At 30.5% G+C, this 14,038-nt stretch overlaps 1 protein-coding gene across 3 annotated transcripts; it reads right to left on the bottom strand.

Annotated features, from left to right (window-relative positions):
* Positions 1–3,624: 3,624 nt before the first annotated feature.
* LOC101499327 (tobamovirus multiplication protein 2A) lies at positions 3,625–10,201 on the bottom strand. Of its 3 annotated transcripts, none has more exons than XM_004511713.4 (7): positions 9,945–10,201; positions 8,606–8,857; positions 7,596–7,695; positions 7,320–7,400; positions 7,135–7,239; positions 5,444–5,653; positions 3,625–4,074 (listed from the first exon to the last, which is right to left on the bottom strand). In XM_004511713.4, the coding sequence occupies exons 2-7, from the start codon at positions 8,845–8,847 to the stop codon at positions 3,967–3,969; spliced, it is 846 nt and encodes a 281-aa protein (XP_004511770.1). In that variant the 5' UTR covers positions 8,848–8,857; positions 9,945–10,201; the 3' UTR covers positions 3,625–3,966. The 3 variants fall into 3 exon arrangements, with proteins under 3 accessions (XP_004511770.1, XP_004511769.1, XP_004511771.1); XM_004511712.4 differs by having other exon boundaries at positions 8,606–8,914; positions 9,945–10,125; XM_004511714.4 differs by lacking the exon at positions 9,945–10,201 and adding an exon at positions 9,757–9,900 and having other exon boundaries at positions 8,606–8,914.
* Between the last annotated feature and the right edge of the window lie 3,837 nt (positions 10,202–14,038).

Below are 14,038 nucleotides of genomic sequence, written 5' to 3'. Positions count from 1 at the left end.
TGATGAAAGTGTAAGACATGAAGGGAAACGAAAAGTCCTCATCTCAAATTTTATTTTAAGCCTCAAAATAAGTTGGATCGACCATATTAATCATAGTTAACTTATAATTATCTTTAACGAGATTAAAATTAATTCTAACAACTCAAAGCACAGTTAAACAATACGAAATCATTAGAGCAATCAAATTCAAGATATTTGCGCAATTACAACTCAACCATGGTATAGTAAAAAATAACAGCACTACTAAATACTAAACTTTATTTATTTTTTCAATGTTTATGTTTCTATTTTTATTTTAAATAGCTTCCACTTGTGGTTTTTTTTTTTGCAATATTCTCTTTTTAGAAAAAAAAACACTAAAATACCCCATTTGAAAAAAAATATATCAAAATGCCCTATTTTTTTTCTTTACTTACAAGTCGCCATTTGGAATGGCGACTTCCTTAAGGAAGCCCGAGTTCCAAATGGCGACTTCCTACTTGATTTTTAAAAAAATTGATATTTTAATATATTTTTTTCAAATGGGGGTATTTTAATGTTTTTCTTTTTTCAAAAAGACCCTCCACTTGTTTGTATTATTGGATGCTAGCTAGCAACTGAGCATAAAGAATGATATGAGGGTGACAAGTTTTCAAAGGTTTAAAATTTCTCAAAATTAATTAAGTTTTATGGTTCCAAAAATGAAACAAAAACATAGTGAAAATTATTTAGATTCATTATAATTATTGTATGATATAACAACTGAAAAGACTGCTAAACTTAAAAATAAATAATTATTACACCTGTAAATAATAGTTATAGAAGATACACACATGGTGTGACATCAGCCAACTCGTCACTCTAAGCAAATCCACAAAAAGGAGGATCTATATCTTCCCCATCGAATTCCTAATAAAGTTTGTGAGATTAATTAATCCCCTCTTACAAGAAAGAATCCGATAATATTATTAAATAACTAAATAAGAATTAGTAGACCAAGTAAAAATTGAATAAAAAAATTGCCACTAGATGATTTATGGATTGAGTTGTAATATTTTTGGTTGTCAACTATATGTTTGAAATTTATATATTAATCTTTTGAAGAGTATAAATTCATTTCAGAGGTTGACTTCTTCTCTCTTTTAATACATAAGAGTTATAAATTTAATTCATGATCAAATATTTAAAAAGTTGTTCATATGTTTTTCGTGATTGTTCACTCACTGTCAAATGAAATATCAGAAATTAGAATTTATTAATGTATTTTATTCAATTTTACACTATTGAAAGTTAAGATCTCATAAAAGCTAAAAAAATAAACAAACATAGGAGCAAGATCAACAACAACCACATATCTAAAGGACTTAGTTATCTGACAACTATGTTACACTATGTAGGTGTGTGTTTCTGCATCATTGTGATGTAAATAGGTTTGACTGGCCGATAAAGACTATAGTTTAGCGTATGTTAAGTCTAGATCATATCGTATTTTTTAAAAGTCTATTGAAGCAAAATTTAAAGACTATATGTTATTAAAAAAGTCTTTTAAACATATCAGATCAACTTATTTTAACATATATGAATAAATTATTATTGTTATATTAAATATTGTATTTTCATTATATTATGTAATTTAAATATATTAATTTATACCAATTTTTGACATATTTAAATGTATTATTATAAAAAAAATTGAATTTGATATCATATAAAGTTAATTTCTTTAAAATATTATATTTTAAAAATTTAAATATGTTTTTGGTCTATACAAATATGATTCGTTTTGATTTTAGTCCCTATAATTTTTTTTATACCCTTACAAATTCTAACAAATTTTAAAAAAATCATTTATAAATATTTTTTAGTAAAAAAATAGTGACATGACTAATTTTAGATGAAGTGACACATAGTGACCGTGTAATTGTTGTTGACTAGATAATATTTAATAATTAAAATTTATTTTATTTTATTAACTCATTTAATCATTTAATTAAAAACTTAAAACTAATTAATTAATAAATCAAGTAAATAATAAAAATTCAATAATCTTTATCTTCAATCCCAAATTTTTAATAAAAACTCAACAACCTTTATTTTCAACCCTAATTTCTTCATCTTCAAATCACAAATCTCATATCTAATCAAAACTCTAAAATTTATAATCTTTCATTTTTCTTACACCACACGTATAATTCTAACTAAATATGCATTATCTTGATTTTAGAAGGAGATTGAGTATTCGCAGTTAAATCCATACAAAATAGAAAAACTTACTATAAAAGCACTAAATTGTTTATTTGAATATATTAATAAGAAATAAGTAATAATAGGAGTTGGAAAGCCATAATTTCACTATTGATGCATGTATTTTGTACACGGATATATATATATGGTGCATGTTTCATGCAAAAATTAATTGAAAGGGGAAACGAACACGTCCAAAAAACATATACTGCTATCCATAAGATTTCTTCTATATGTTCGCAAAAAGGTAAGCTGTTTTAGAATAGTTAATAACCGAAAGACGTTCGAGGGCTTCTTCTAGGACAATACTTATTTAATTAATCAATTCATAAACAAAAGACTTATCTGACGGCATAACATTTACTATCACTAATTTGCTTCTTACTGGACCATCATTTCCAACTTCCTTCATTTATTATTCATATCATTTGCTACAAGCTGTCCTTTTATTACAAATAATAAATATCGTTATCACCGAAAAATTAAAATAATTTCATTCATCATCTATTGTGCAATGAACGTTATTTTAAAAAATGGACTAAGACTCAAAAAATAAAAGGTCTGTGGTATCAACAAGTTTTTTTAATCACAACATGCATGCAGAAATAAGCACCTTTTGTGTCAAGGGAACATATTTTAATTGAGTGGGTCTAACATTAACCACCACTTCATCAATAGTTATTCTGCATATCCTATACATAATTTAACTACCTACGAATTATGGTGATTTGTATGTAATATACTAGTAGATTATTTTCTCACAGTTATATATTCTAAAAAATCTTTACACTTTCAGATTAATCGATTCAAAAGTTTTTCTTTTTTTTTTTTTTTTGTCAAAATATACATTGAGATTGGTCAATTCGAAAAAACGGGAAAAAATATACTCTGATATATTTTGCTACTAAATTTTATAGTCCACAATGAAACACATTATATGCTGGACAGGCTCATTTTAATTTGTTGCAAATACTGCACAGAATGTTGGTTTACAAAAAATGAGCTAGTTTTTTTTTAAAAGCCATCTTAACTTTTTTCCAAAAGATATTACCACATAACCAAGTAGTTGAGCACTTGAACTAAAAGTTAATGAACTTCTCTTTAAGTGGAATCGGTTGGTCGAGAGTACCCAAATTTGACTTTAGTAGAAATAACTATTAATTAACTTTTACTTAACTTTTAACTAAATTCCAAATGATTTGAGTAATCAAAGGATTAAAACTAAAATAAGATATCACATCAGTCTAATACCTGAAAAATAAATATGACATAAAACACATCTTTTTGACATCGGAAAACCCTCCTGCGATCAAGAAACTAAACTAATGACAACTTTTTAGAAATGAAGAACTATCCTTTTTTGTTGCTATTACTATAAAAACTAAAAAAATTAACTCAATCTTTAAGAGAACAAGATAAAATTTTTAACTCAACTTACCAATACAACAAGGGAGAGGCATCAGAAGCAATTATATCAGTACCTAACAATTTACGACTATCTTAAACTATGAACAGAAGCAACGCCACAGTAAATTCTGATGCCTCAGCACAATATTAACACCAAAATGAAACATGATTTTGCCATGTCAAGGAATAATCCCATAAAGTGAGAGTTGAACACAAACACCACATAAGATATATTTCTCTCAAACTTCCAGTCTCAACACCATTCAGTGACTACAAAAACAATAATTGGAAGTCAACCTGCCAGTGCCATGGCTTTGAATAGCATCCATGAAGTGATCACATTATGGTGCAGCGGCTCTTCTCCTCAGTTGGCTGTGAGTTTACTTGCTGGAATCTTTGTGACTCTGACGGGTTGTATGTAAATTCTGAAGTATCAAGCCCATACTGAAACAGACACAGTATTGATGTCAGACAGTAAAAATCACACACAATGTCATAATCAATTAAGCGTATGTTTGGTTTTCAAAATTTTCACGGTGACACCGCACGATTGGTCGAAGCTAGAACTTGGAGAGTTCACCAACCGTAAGGTGAGGAGCATGTGTGACGCGTTTCCAAACACATTGTAAGTGAATAACAAAACAATAATAATGTTATTTCTCCAATCATGCCTAACATAATGGTCAGAGATGGTGAAAAACTGGAAGACTAACTGAATAATAAATCTAAATTCTAGATTTCTTAATGACAGAGTTGATTGAAAAATGACTTTACATAAAAAGGATATTCTGCTTTGTATGACACCAGAAAAACATTAGATATAATTCCGGTTAAGACGTTTAACCATCCATTTGAGAATTGAGACATCAAATCAACAGAATGATCTGAACTGAAAACTTCATAAAATCTCACATGCAACTCTATAAACAATGCCATAACAATGATGTAATATTCTTCCAAAAATGCAATGATATTATAGTCAGGAAACTATTTGTTAAGTACAATGTATGGCTCAAGTACAGTATCAAGTGTGAAAGATTATATTGCCTGACATTAAATATGATAATAACGATGTTGTTTAATCTAATGCAGTCAAAATAATGGTTGTTGTACTATAATCAGGAAACTACCATTGATGTAGACTGAAAGAAACTACCATTTATGTGTGCGTAAGAAATGAGAGGAGTTAGAATGCACTTTTTTTTAAACAAGCTTTAGATGTATGCAACTTCTTTTTTTAATAGAAAAAAGTGTCATTCATAATTATAACCAAACAATAAACAATTCAAAATCTATAAAAGTTTAATAGCTTTTTATAGAACCAAAAAATTATTTTCTCAAAGGCTTAGACAAACTAACCCAGTAACCCTTTATCATGAATATGCAACTAACACAAATGATCAAAATTATATTACTTAAGTCTAATATCAACATTCCTTCATGTTGTATGGTCAAAATTTATTCCTATCGTGAGAGCATACTTTCAATGGCAGAATTTTTTTGTAAAGATCATACACTGGCTCTCGAACACAATTGTATAAGCAGGGCACAGACAGGAGCCATAAGACACAAAGCAAAAAATCAAATCCATAAATACATGTAGTTGTGCGTGTATATAATTTTGTGTACGAATATATGTCTGTAACCACAAGGCTACTGAGCCTGGATTACACCAGACACTCACACACGTATAGTACTATCTAATGCAATCCTTAAGTACTATAAATGCATACTTGCTAAGACAAACATTTGAAAATCTGCAGAACAAAATATTAGATAAAGTGTACTGAAAAACAAAAAATAGAGATTGCACCTTCTCCCTCATCCGTGTACTCCATGCATCATTTCTGTTAGGGCGCTGGTCCGTTGTCCCAGCAACTGGTAATCCTGTTGGTGGACCTGTTTGTCTATTGATCAATGGCTGCCGAACTTGCTGCCTTTGAATAATGAGCTCATCATCACTATCATAATCTACTGGCCTATTTACAGCCCTAACAATAAGGGCTAACAAGAAAAGAAGAGCCTGCAATTCGATACACATTCCTTAGATAAAATGTAATAAGAACTCAACAGATTTTATGTTTGGCAAACAAAAAAATTGGCATGTGACATTGCATACATGTTTAAAGCCTTCTTTACATTAGGTCCTTGGTATAAGTATGCCCCTCTCCTTTTGGGGGTGGATAATTAGGGTAGGAGAGGAAAAATTAGATCCGCGAGTATATCATTACAACTTCATTTCTCGTCAATAAAGAAATATGAAAAGTTGGCCACTAAGGCAGAGTGTATGCCTAAATTCAGGCTAGGAACTGAAACTCTATGATCGTTTTCATTGATGACTGTACATCTAAATCTTTCTTAATAATTTGACTTATAGTTCATCGTCGCTCTCTATCTCCAACTACTGGACTATCTTCCATTTCATCAACCCTCCTAATTAGTACTTTTGTCAGTCTTTTCTACATATGTCCAAACCACTTACGACTATGCGCTGTCCTTAAACTAATACATTTTAAAGCATTGTGACAATGATTGATCCATGTAGACGGACTCACCTACGTGGATCAATCATTGTCATAAAATTATTAACCAAGATAGTGGTTATAATCAATTCATTTCAATTGTTTTCCCAATCTCAGATGTTTCTATCAATAAAAAAACCAGGGCATTCTCCTCATAGAGAGTTCAGGCATTTAAAATTTATTACATGCCCAATTTAATTTGAAATTGAAAGCTTGGTTTTAGTCCTCAGAGTTTCTATGGGTACATGCAAAAGATTGACAAATTATCATTTTGGTTGTTAATCGGCAAGAAAATGTGGGTGAATTTAATTTGTTTTTAATCATAACTTTGACTCATTTTCCTTTATTGTTGTAGAATTGACGAACTTAGTGGTTATTGCAAGGACTTGGATAAAAGGAATCACTTTTGGGAGTTTCAAAGCAAGAAACACTTATGTTCAGTCTAAGGGGCTTCAATATGATTGAGAAGGACGTGATATTGTGACTATTCAAGATCCAACACGTGCATCCCTCTGGCACATGCTCACAGTTTGTCGTATTTTTCGCTAGTCTTCAGCATAGCCATACTACTTTTGGAATGCCCAAGCTACTTTTTCTGCATTATTTTGGGAAAGATACTCGACATGAAATACACAACTTCATACCACCTTCCAGCCTTCCTTGCATTCTTTGGGCTTCACTCCCTCACTCATACATGATTTCCAAGGTATTTACAAGTGAGAGATCAAGTTCCTTTATTGCATTTTCATAACCTTCAATAACCTATTTATTTGCCTAAATAGCATTTGGGTTTGGTAAAACTAAAACTTATCAACCAATATTCATGGGATGATATTTTTAGAGTCTTTTGTACTTCTAAATTAAATTATTAATTGCCAACACGGTATACATGCCCTTAGCACTTAAGTGGGACAAAGACACATCTCTGTCTGCAAAGCATCATCGATTTCTTTTAAATGCCAAACAGATAAATTTTGTTTACCTCAAAGATGACAATCCCAAGAGCAACCCATCTCACAATATTCCAATTCTCTCTCAGAAACCCATATATCATATCAAAATCTCCAGTTTTATCTGTTGGAATTTCCTGGAAAATAAAAACTGTAAGATGACACATATACCTTCTTCAATTTCAGATCACAAATTTCCATGAAGAATTTTACTTACTTGTTTCCAGCTTTTGTCAAAAAATAGAAAGGCTGCACATCCCAGCTCTACCAAGATCAGCAGTGCCACCAAAATTGAATACTTTGTTCACTTAAGGAAAATTATCATAATTCCTTTGAGATTAATGCACGTGTATATATATATATATATGCACCCAAAACTTCACATATAAAGGGAGAGTGAAAGAGGAACTTTGCTCATGTTTTGTATAGTAGTGGAAACTTGAGTGACTATGAAATATTTTTCAATGTAGCATAAGACATTTGATAAGGATACACAAATCAGGCAGCAACCGTTCCGTGTCTTAGCTCCAATACAACCAAAACAGGAAACAACGAAGAGAACAGCTCCGACGCCAATAAATAAGTAAATAAACCTGCCAAACATGCAATTAGAGTGAGGCGGTTCATACTGATATTATGAGTGGAAAAATTGGTAGCTTAGAATTTAAATGTAAAAAGTCAGTCATGAATGATAAAAAATAAAGCTTAAGGATCAAAAAGCTCCATCGATTTACATTACAATAATGACAAATTTAAGGACAAAATACTACATGTGGTATTTTATCAGTGGTTGTCTTTCACTCACACAAATACATTAAAGTAGACTGTAGGTTTAAGAAACACTATGTTTAGAAGAAATAAGGTTTAATTTGAATTCACTTTTTTGTGTATCATTCTAGGAACTGTATAAAAGCAAATCGTTTGAAGTTTCTTTTCTTAATCAAAAGGCAAAAATAATGATTAAAGCACCAAGAACACCAAATAATGAAGTGACCTTAGCCTTTAATTTTACATTGTGAAACCCCAGTTATTACTTAACCACAAATCTACAATCTATTGGCCAGGCATTTATAAAGTTACACCTTTTATCCATGACAGAACATGACCTAAACCAAGCATAACAATATTGCATCAAACACTTACACATAGAGACCATGCCTCAGAAGCTAACTGATGAGAGAGGGTGATTCCTAAGTGACTCTGGTATAGAGTCCCAATTGCAGTCATCATTTTTCTGAAGCTGAGTTAGTATTGTTTCTTAACTTTATAACAGGATTTTATCTAATTCTAATACAGTCATTCAAGAAATTTATCCCAATCCGTTAGAGAAGAAAAAATGTTGTCAACATCAATATAACACAGCCAAACTAGACAACACTGAACAAACTGATGCAGCAAAATATAGCAGAAAACAAAACCTTTAACAAGTCACACAAGTAATCTACGATACACCTAACTCAATGATAAGCCCGAAAAAAGGCCGGAGAAGAGCAATAAGCATACCAAGCTTTAGGCAATTTGTCAAAAAGGCTGTCAGATAGAGACATGGCCAAAAGCATCGGTCGGCCGAGTTGAATTAGAGCACTGTCATCGCTGACCGGAGAAATTTCCGGTATGTCGTCATCAGAAGCTTTAGTGAATCCAACAAACAAATAGATCCCATAACCCACCATGGCTAAACCAGTCAGTGTTAGTATGAAGTTTAAAAGTTTCAAAAGGCACTCCCAAAAGCCCCTACACGCCATCCTCCTCAACCTACAAATCTCTCAACCAGAATTTAAAAGGGAGGTTAATGCCCTCTCTATATGTTTTCTGCAGAAACAGGCATTTCCGTATCAGTAGTAAAGAGAAACTGCCACAGCAAGCATTGCTAATCAGGTTGAAATTTCTAATAGATAAGCTAACTTCAATTTGTAGACAGAAATTATTAACAATAATAACCTAGAATGTGTTTGGAAGAGCTTATTTACTGCTTATGACATACACATTTTGTGTAAGTGTTTGGAAAATTTTGTGAGAAATAGCTTATGAAATGTCCCCAAAATAGCTAGTGAAAATAATCTACAACTTCTATCAAAACAGTTTAACCACACTTTCTCTTTGTTATAAATTTCTTTTCTATAAATAAACGCTTAGCTGACAAGCACCTATTCAATAAAAAGTGCTTGGTTAAATTGTTTACCGAAAGGCACCCTTAATTGTTTGATTTATTTACACAATAAATTGGATAATTTCTAAAACAAAGAAAAGGAAATTGTGCGTGTTTGATTCTACGGTGAAAAAAATTGATTTCGTGAAATCATGGTGACATGGTAATTTTGATGAAGCTCCAAAATGTAGCTTTTGCCTAAATCGCATTAGTTCACCATAACTTTGTTAATTTCATCACAAATTCAAACATTACAAAGTAATTTAGATTTAGATACATTAATGTAGAAGTAAGTTGAACAATCAATTTGAGGCCAAAAACTTCAAATTCTAGCTTCAAGTTAAAATAATTTCTACAGACAAAATCAATTCTACTCAAGAACATCCAAACATATTAAAATCAATTTAACACCTCTAGAATCAATTTTGATTCATTCAAAAGTGAAACCAAACACAGTGAGTGTGTGTGTGTGTGGTTAGTGAGGTGAAGTAATAAAGCATGGTACCATATTAAAGTCAATAATCTCATCTTCTCAATCTTTCTCATCACTCAACGGGTGAAGAAGAATAGTAACAAAAATTTCTAAGCATAATCATCGAGGTAAATTTACATCCCCAAATTTATTTTAAATTAAAAAAAAAATGAATGAACAAGTTGGTCATAAAAGTTAAATAAAAAAACGAAGTTACTTACAGAAGGAATCGATTATTTGTACAAGGGATTTGGAGTTTAGCGAATTGCGAAGCTTCGTTCTCTGTGTACAAAATTCAAATGAACCACCCACCAAGAACAGAAGAGAAGAAAATAAAATTCGAGGTACAAACGAAAATTCTAAAGTGTGTGGTACGTACGTGCCACTGGAATTTGTTATTATAATTTTTGTTGACATTTTAAAATTCTAAAATATGTTATTGACATTTTTGCTGTTATTTTATCTTATTTCCATATTTTCAGTAACGCTCTTTTTTATATATATATATATAAACTACAAAATATAGGAGTGAGTATTTAATAAACGATAATACTATGGCAGTGTGTTTTTCTCATGACATGTTTTTGTTTTTATGAAATATAAAATATATTATCCTAGGTCGACACACATCTACCACTACTACCAGCATTGGACAAGAAACCGTCCATCGTTGCTGAACCACTCGTCAACCAATATTTGGCAAATTCCATACTCCTATATATTAATATATATCGTCTTTTTATTCTACCACATCTACTAGTCAACTAATTTAATGTAGCCATAATTCACATGGTAAGATCAACATGATACCGTTTATTTCTCTTGGTGTCGATAAAGGGGATAAATATAAATCTGTTTATAATTATTCAATAAATGATGTTGTCTTTCAAAACTATTTACAAAATCTTTTTTTTTTTTTAATCATTTGATTTTGGGAGGAATTCAGCATAGTAATCCAGAGTTTAGTTAAAAGATAATTAAAATTTAGTCAAAAATTAATTTAAACAACATTTGAACGAGGGTTCTCAGAATAATTCATCCATAATTAAAATCATTAACCACTTGAGTCACTTACTTTAAGAAATCTCACTCAAGCAAGCTTTGCTAGCTTGATTATTTTAGTTGGGCTTTTCCTATGCACTGTGAATGGTTGAGTCAAAATAGAAACATTTGGTGAATGGGCTAAACTTGTTGTTGATAGTTATTTGCACCCCCACTTTTAATACTACGACAGCTTTGTGTTTGTTTTTTTTTTTTTTTAAATAGAGTAAATTATCAATCTGTCCTCTGAAACTGTAGGGGTCAAATATTTATCTTCTGAAATTTGAAAATAGATAAATAACATTTCAAAGTTGAATAACATTGGACAATATAGGTCCTCCGTCAGTTTGTTTTGTTAATTAAGTGACATCTCCATCTATATAATGTTCTTCTTTTATAATTTCACATATTCTTCTTCCGAGAACCTTTATTTGTATATTCATTCCACCTATTTCATGGTTTTCAAATCGTAGAAAATGAAAGAATCAAAAACTACATATTCTTCTTCTTCCATGGATGGAAGCTTGAACCCAATAATTCTCAAATATAATTGTGAAAGAATGTTAGAGTTGCTGCTACAACAACAAAATTGAAATATAATTCTTTTTATTTGCTAAATGTAACTTCTCCATTTTCTTTTTTCCTTTTTCCTCAATTTTTCTCCTTTTTTTCTACTATTATCTCAAAGTTTGCTTACTGATTTCTCTAATTTTCTCTCCCAAACAGAGACACAAAGAGGAACAAGTCAAACTGAAATACCATTTTCACAATCTAAACCCACTCGTGAAGATAAAGTGGTGTCCCAAAAGATACATATCCAAGGAGATGCATCGAGAACTAGAAAAAAGGAATGATATAACTCATGGACTATATTGCAACTTTTAATATGATTATAGGCACCAAAATCCTTGTAAGTAGGCAACTTCGAAGACTGATTTGTGTATATTAATTCTAATTTTTGTACATTAAAATATATGGACTTAGAGGACCACTTATATACCCTGATGAATTTGTAATAAGGCCACCACCCATCAACGAACCTATACCACTATTTATGAATGCATCACCACCCATTACGATACATAACCCACCTCTCATTAATGCACCACCACCTATCAAGGGACTAGCTCGTGGACTAACAGTCATAAAAGAGTATCAATTCCTAAGTTTAGCTCAAGAACAAATGAATCAGATTTAATGTATTTCATTCCTAATTCATGGAAGCGACCTCTCAATTCAAGGTAATAAACATATGAGTGAATATACAGAGAATGAAGCAGTTAAAAATGAAACATTTTGAATCATATTTTTTTGTCTTATTGATATTTTGTATGATCTAATTGGTCATTACTTATTAATCTCTCTTTTGGAATCATTTAGATTATGTATTTGACACTTATTTGAAGAAGTTACAGTATACTTTGGATGATTAATTGACACTTATTACTTATTAAATGACACTTATTTAAAATTAAATGGACATCATTAATGTATTTTGGGTTTTAGTTTATTTTGAACCTATTTGTTTATAATTAATAAAGTTCAGATACCAAATTGAATACTTTATATTTTGATAACCTATTTATTTTCAAACTAACGTTTCTCATAGCAATGGTTCAAAATACAAAGTATAAACATTATTGCCAAAATATACTTTAATATTTTGACTTCATTCCTTAATGACTCAGTTTTTCCCTCAACTTTGTCTTCCACGCATCTTCACTTTCATGATCCTTAGATAATGAGACTAGTTTGCCCATTATTTTTGCTCTCCAAATATCATCAGCTTTGTTGTTCTTAGTTGATGATCTTTTACCAAATTGGTAACTTTGCCCAATAGTTTTGCCTTTCACACATCTAAGTCTATTTTCTCATTAAGCAAACCTAGTTCCTTAGCTTCGTCAACTCATACAAAAAAGTTGCGGCTATATATATCACTCGGAAAAAAATAGAGAAATTGGAGAAGGGACATGAAAATAACATTTGAGAATCATTGAATTTAAGCTTTCACTCATGGAAGAAGAAGAATAATAAGTAGTTTTTTTTTTCTTTCATTTTCTAGGATTTGAACACCATGAAAGAAGAAGAAGAAGAAGAATAAATTATATAAATTAAGATTCTTAGAAGAAGAAAATATGAAATTGTGAAAGAAGAACAAGAATGCATTATATATATGGAGATGTTGTCGTTGCAATTATGACAGAGTTTAAAATATTTTTTTAAATTGAGTTTCAATTTTGTTCTTAAAATCGGACAAACTAACTTATCTCTTACATGACAATTGACCAACAGCTGAGTTCGTCGAATAATCCACATCAATCTCATTAATGAAAAAACTAACGGAGGGAGTAAATTATCTAATGTCTTTCAATTTGAGAATGTTGTTTGCTTATTCCTAAATTTAATGGGTACAATTTCAAAGGACAATTTAGTAATTTACTTTTTGAAATATCTCTATCTAAAACTGGAATTATATCTCGTCTAAATGTACACATTCAAACTTTCTATAATGGCTAAATGTAAAGGTACAATCTATTTGGTTAGTCCTACTTGTTTCTCCTGCTTGCACATGATAAGTTTGGAATTAACATCCCACAGTTATTTTTTTATTTCAAATTTTGAAATTTCTTGATACAATAGACATACAAATTGGTTTTGATTTAGTTGGATTAATTTCACTATTTGAAATAGTTAAGGATCATTCGTATGAGGTAGTTACCATGCCATCTAAGAGGATTCTGGATGGGAGACATGTGATGTGTTCGATGTTAAACAAATCGAAAATCCAGATTTCACTTGCCACTTCTATTAAGTTAGTGTCTAAATTTACAATTTATAGATTTAAGTGGGTAGAAGTAGAGAATATCGGATTCAAACTCAGACTCATGTATATCAATATATTCGCAAGCACCAATTGAATTGTACTTACAATACTAAGTTTTTAGTTATCATTATTATAATGTGTTGAATGTTCATTTCATTTCCTACTAAAATTTTTATTTTTTCCTTACTTTGTGATCTCCCTTGTCCATTGTTTTTAACATTAGGCATAGTGTTTCTTAAGAGAACAAAATATTCAACTAATTACTAAAGAAGCTTCCAAGACCGAAGTGTGGGGCACCCTGACTAAAAATTGTTCAAGTCCCTAGTAAATAATGATAAGATATTTTCAAAACAATTTTACAATCATAAATACAATACTTATTATGCCTTAGAATTGATTTCAAAACGTTAAAAGACATTGAAGAAAGTACTAGTATAGTAGTAGTAGTAG

This window comes from Cicer arietinum, chromosome 8, assembly GCF_000331145.2.
Source record: "Cicer arietinum cultivar CDC Frontier isolate Library 1 chromosome 8, Cicar.CDCFrontier_v2.0, whole genome shotgun sequence".
NCBI lineage: Eukaryota > Viridiplantae > Streptophyta > Magnoliopsida > Fabales > Fabaceae > Cicer > Cicer arietinum.
The sequence above is the reverse complement of the archived record's forward strand: the minus strand, read 5'-3'. Positions and strand labels throughout refer to the sequence as shown.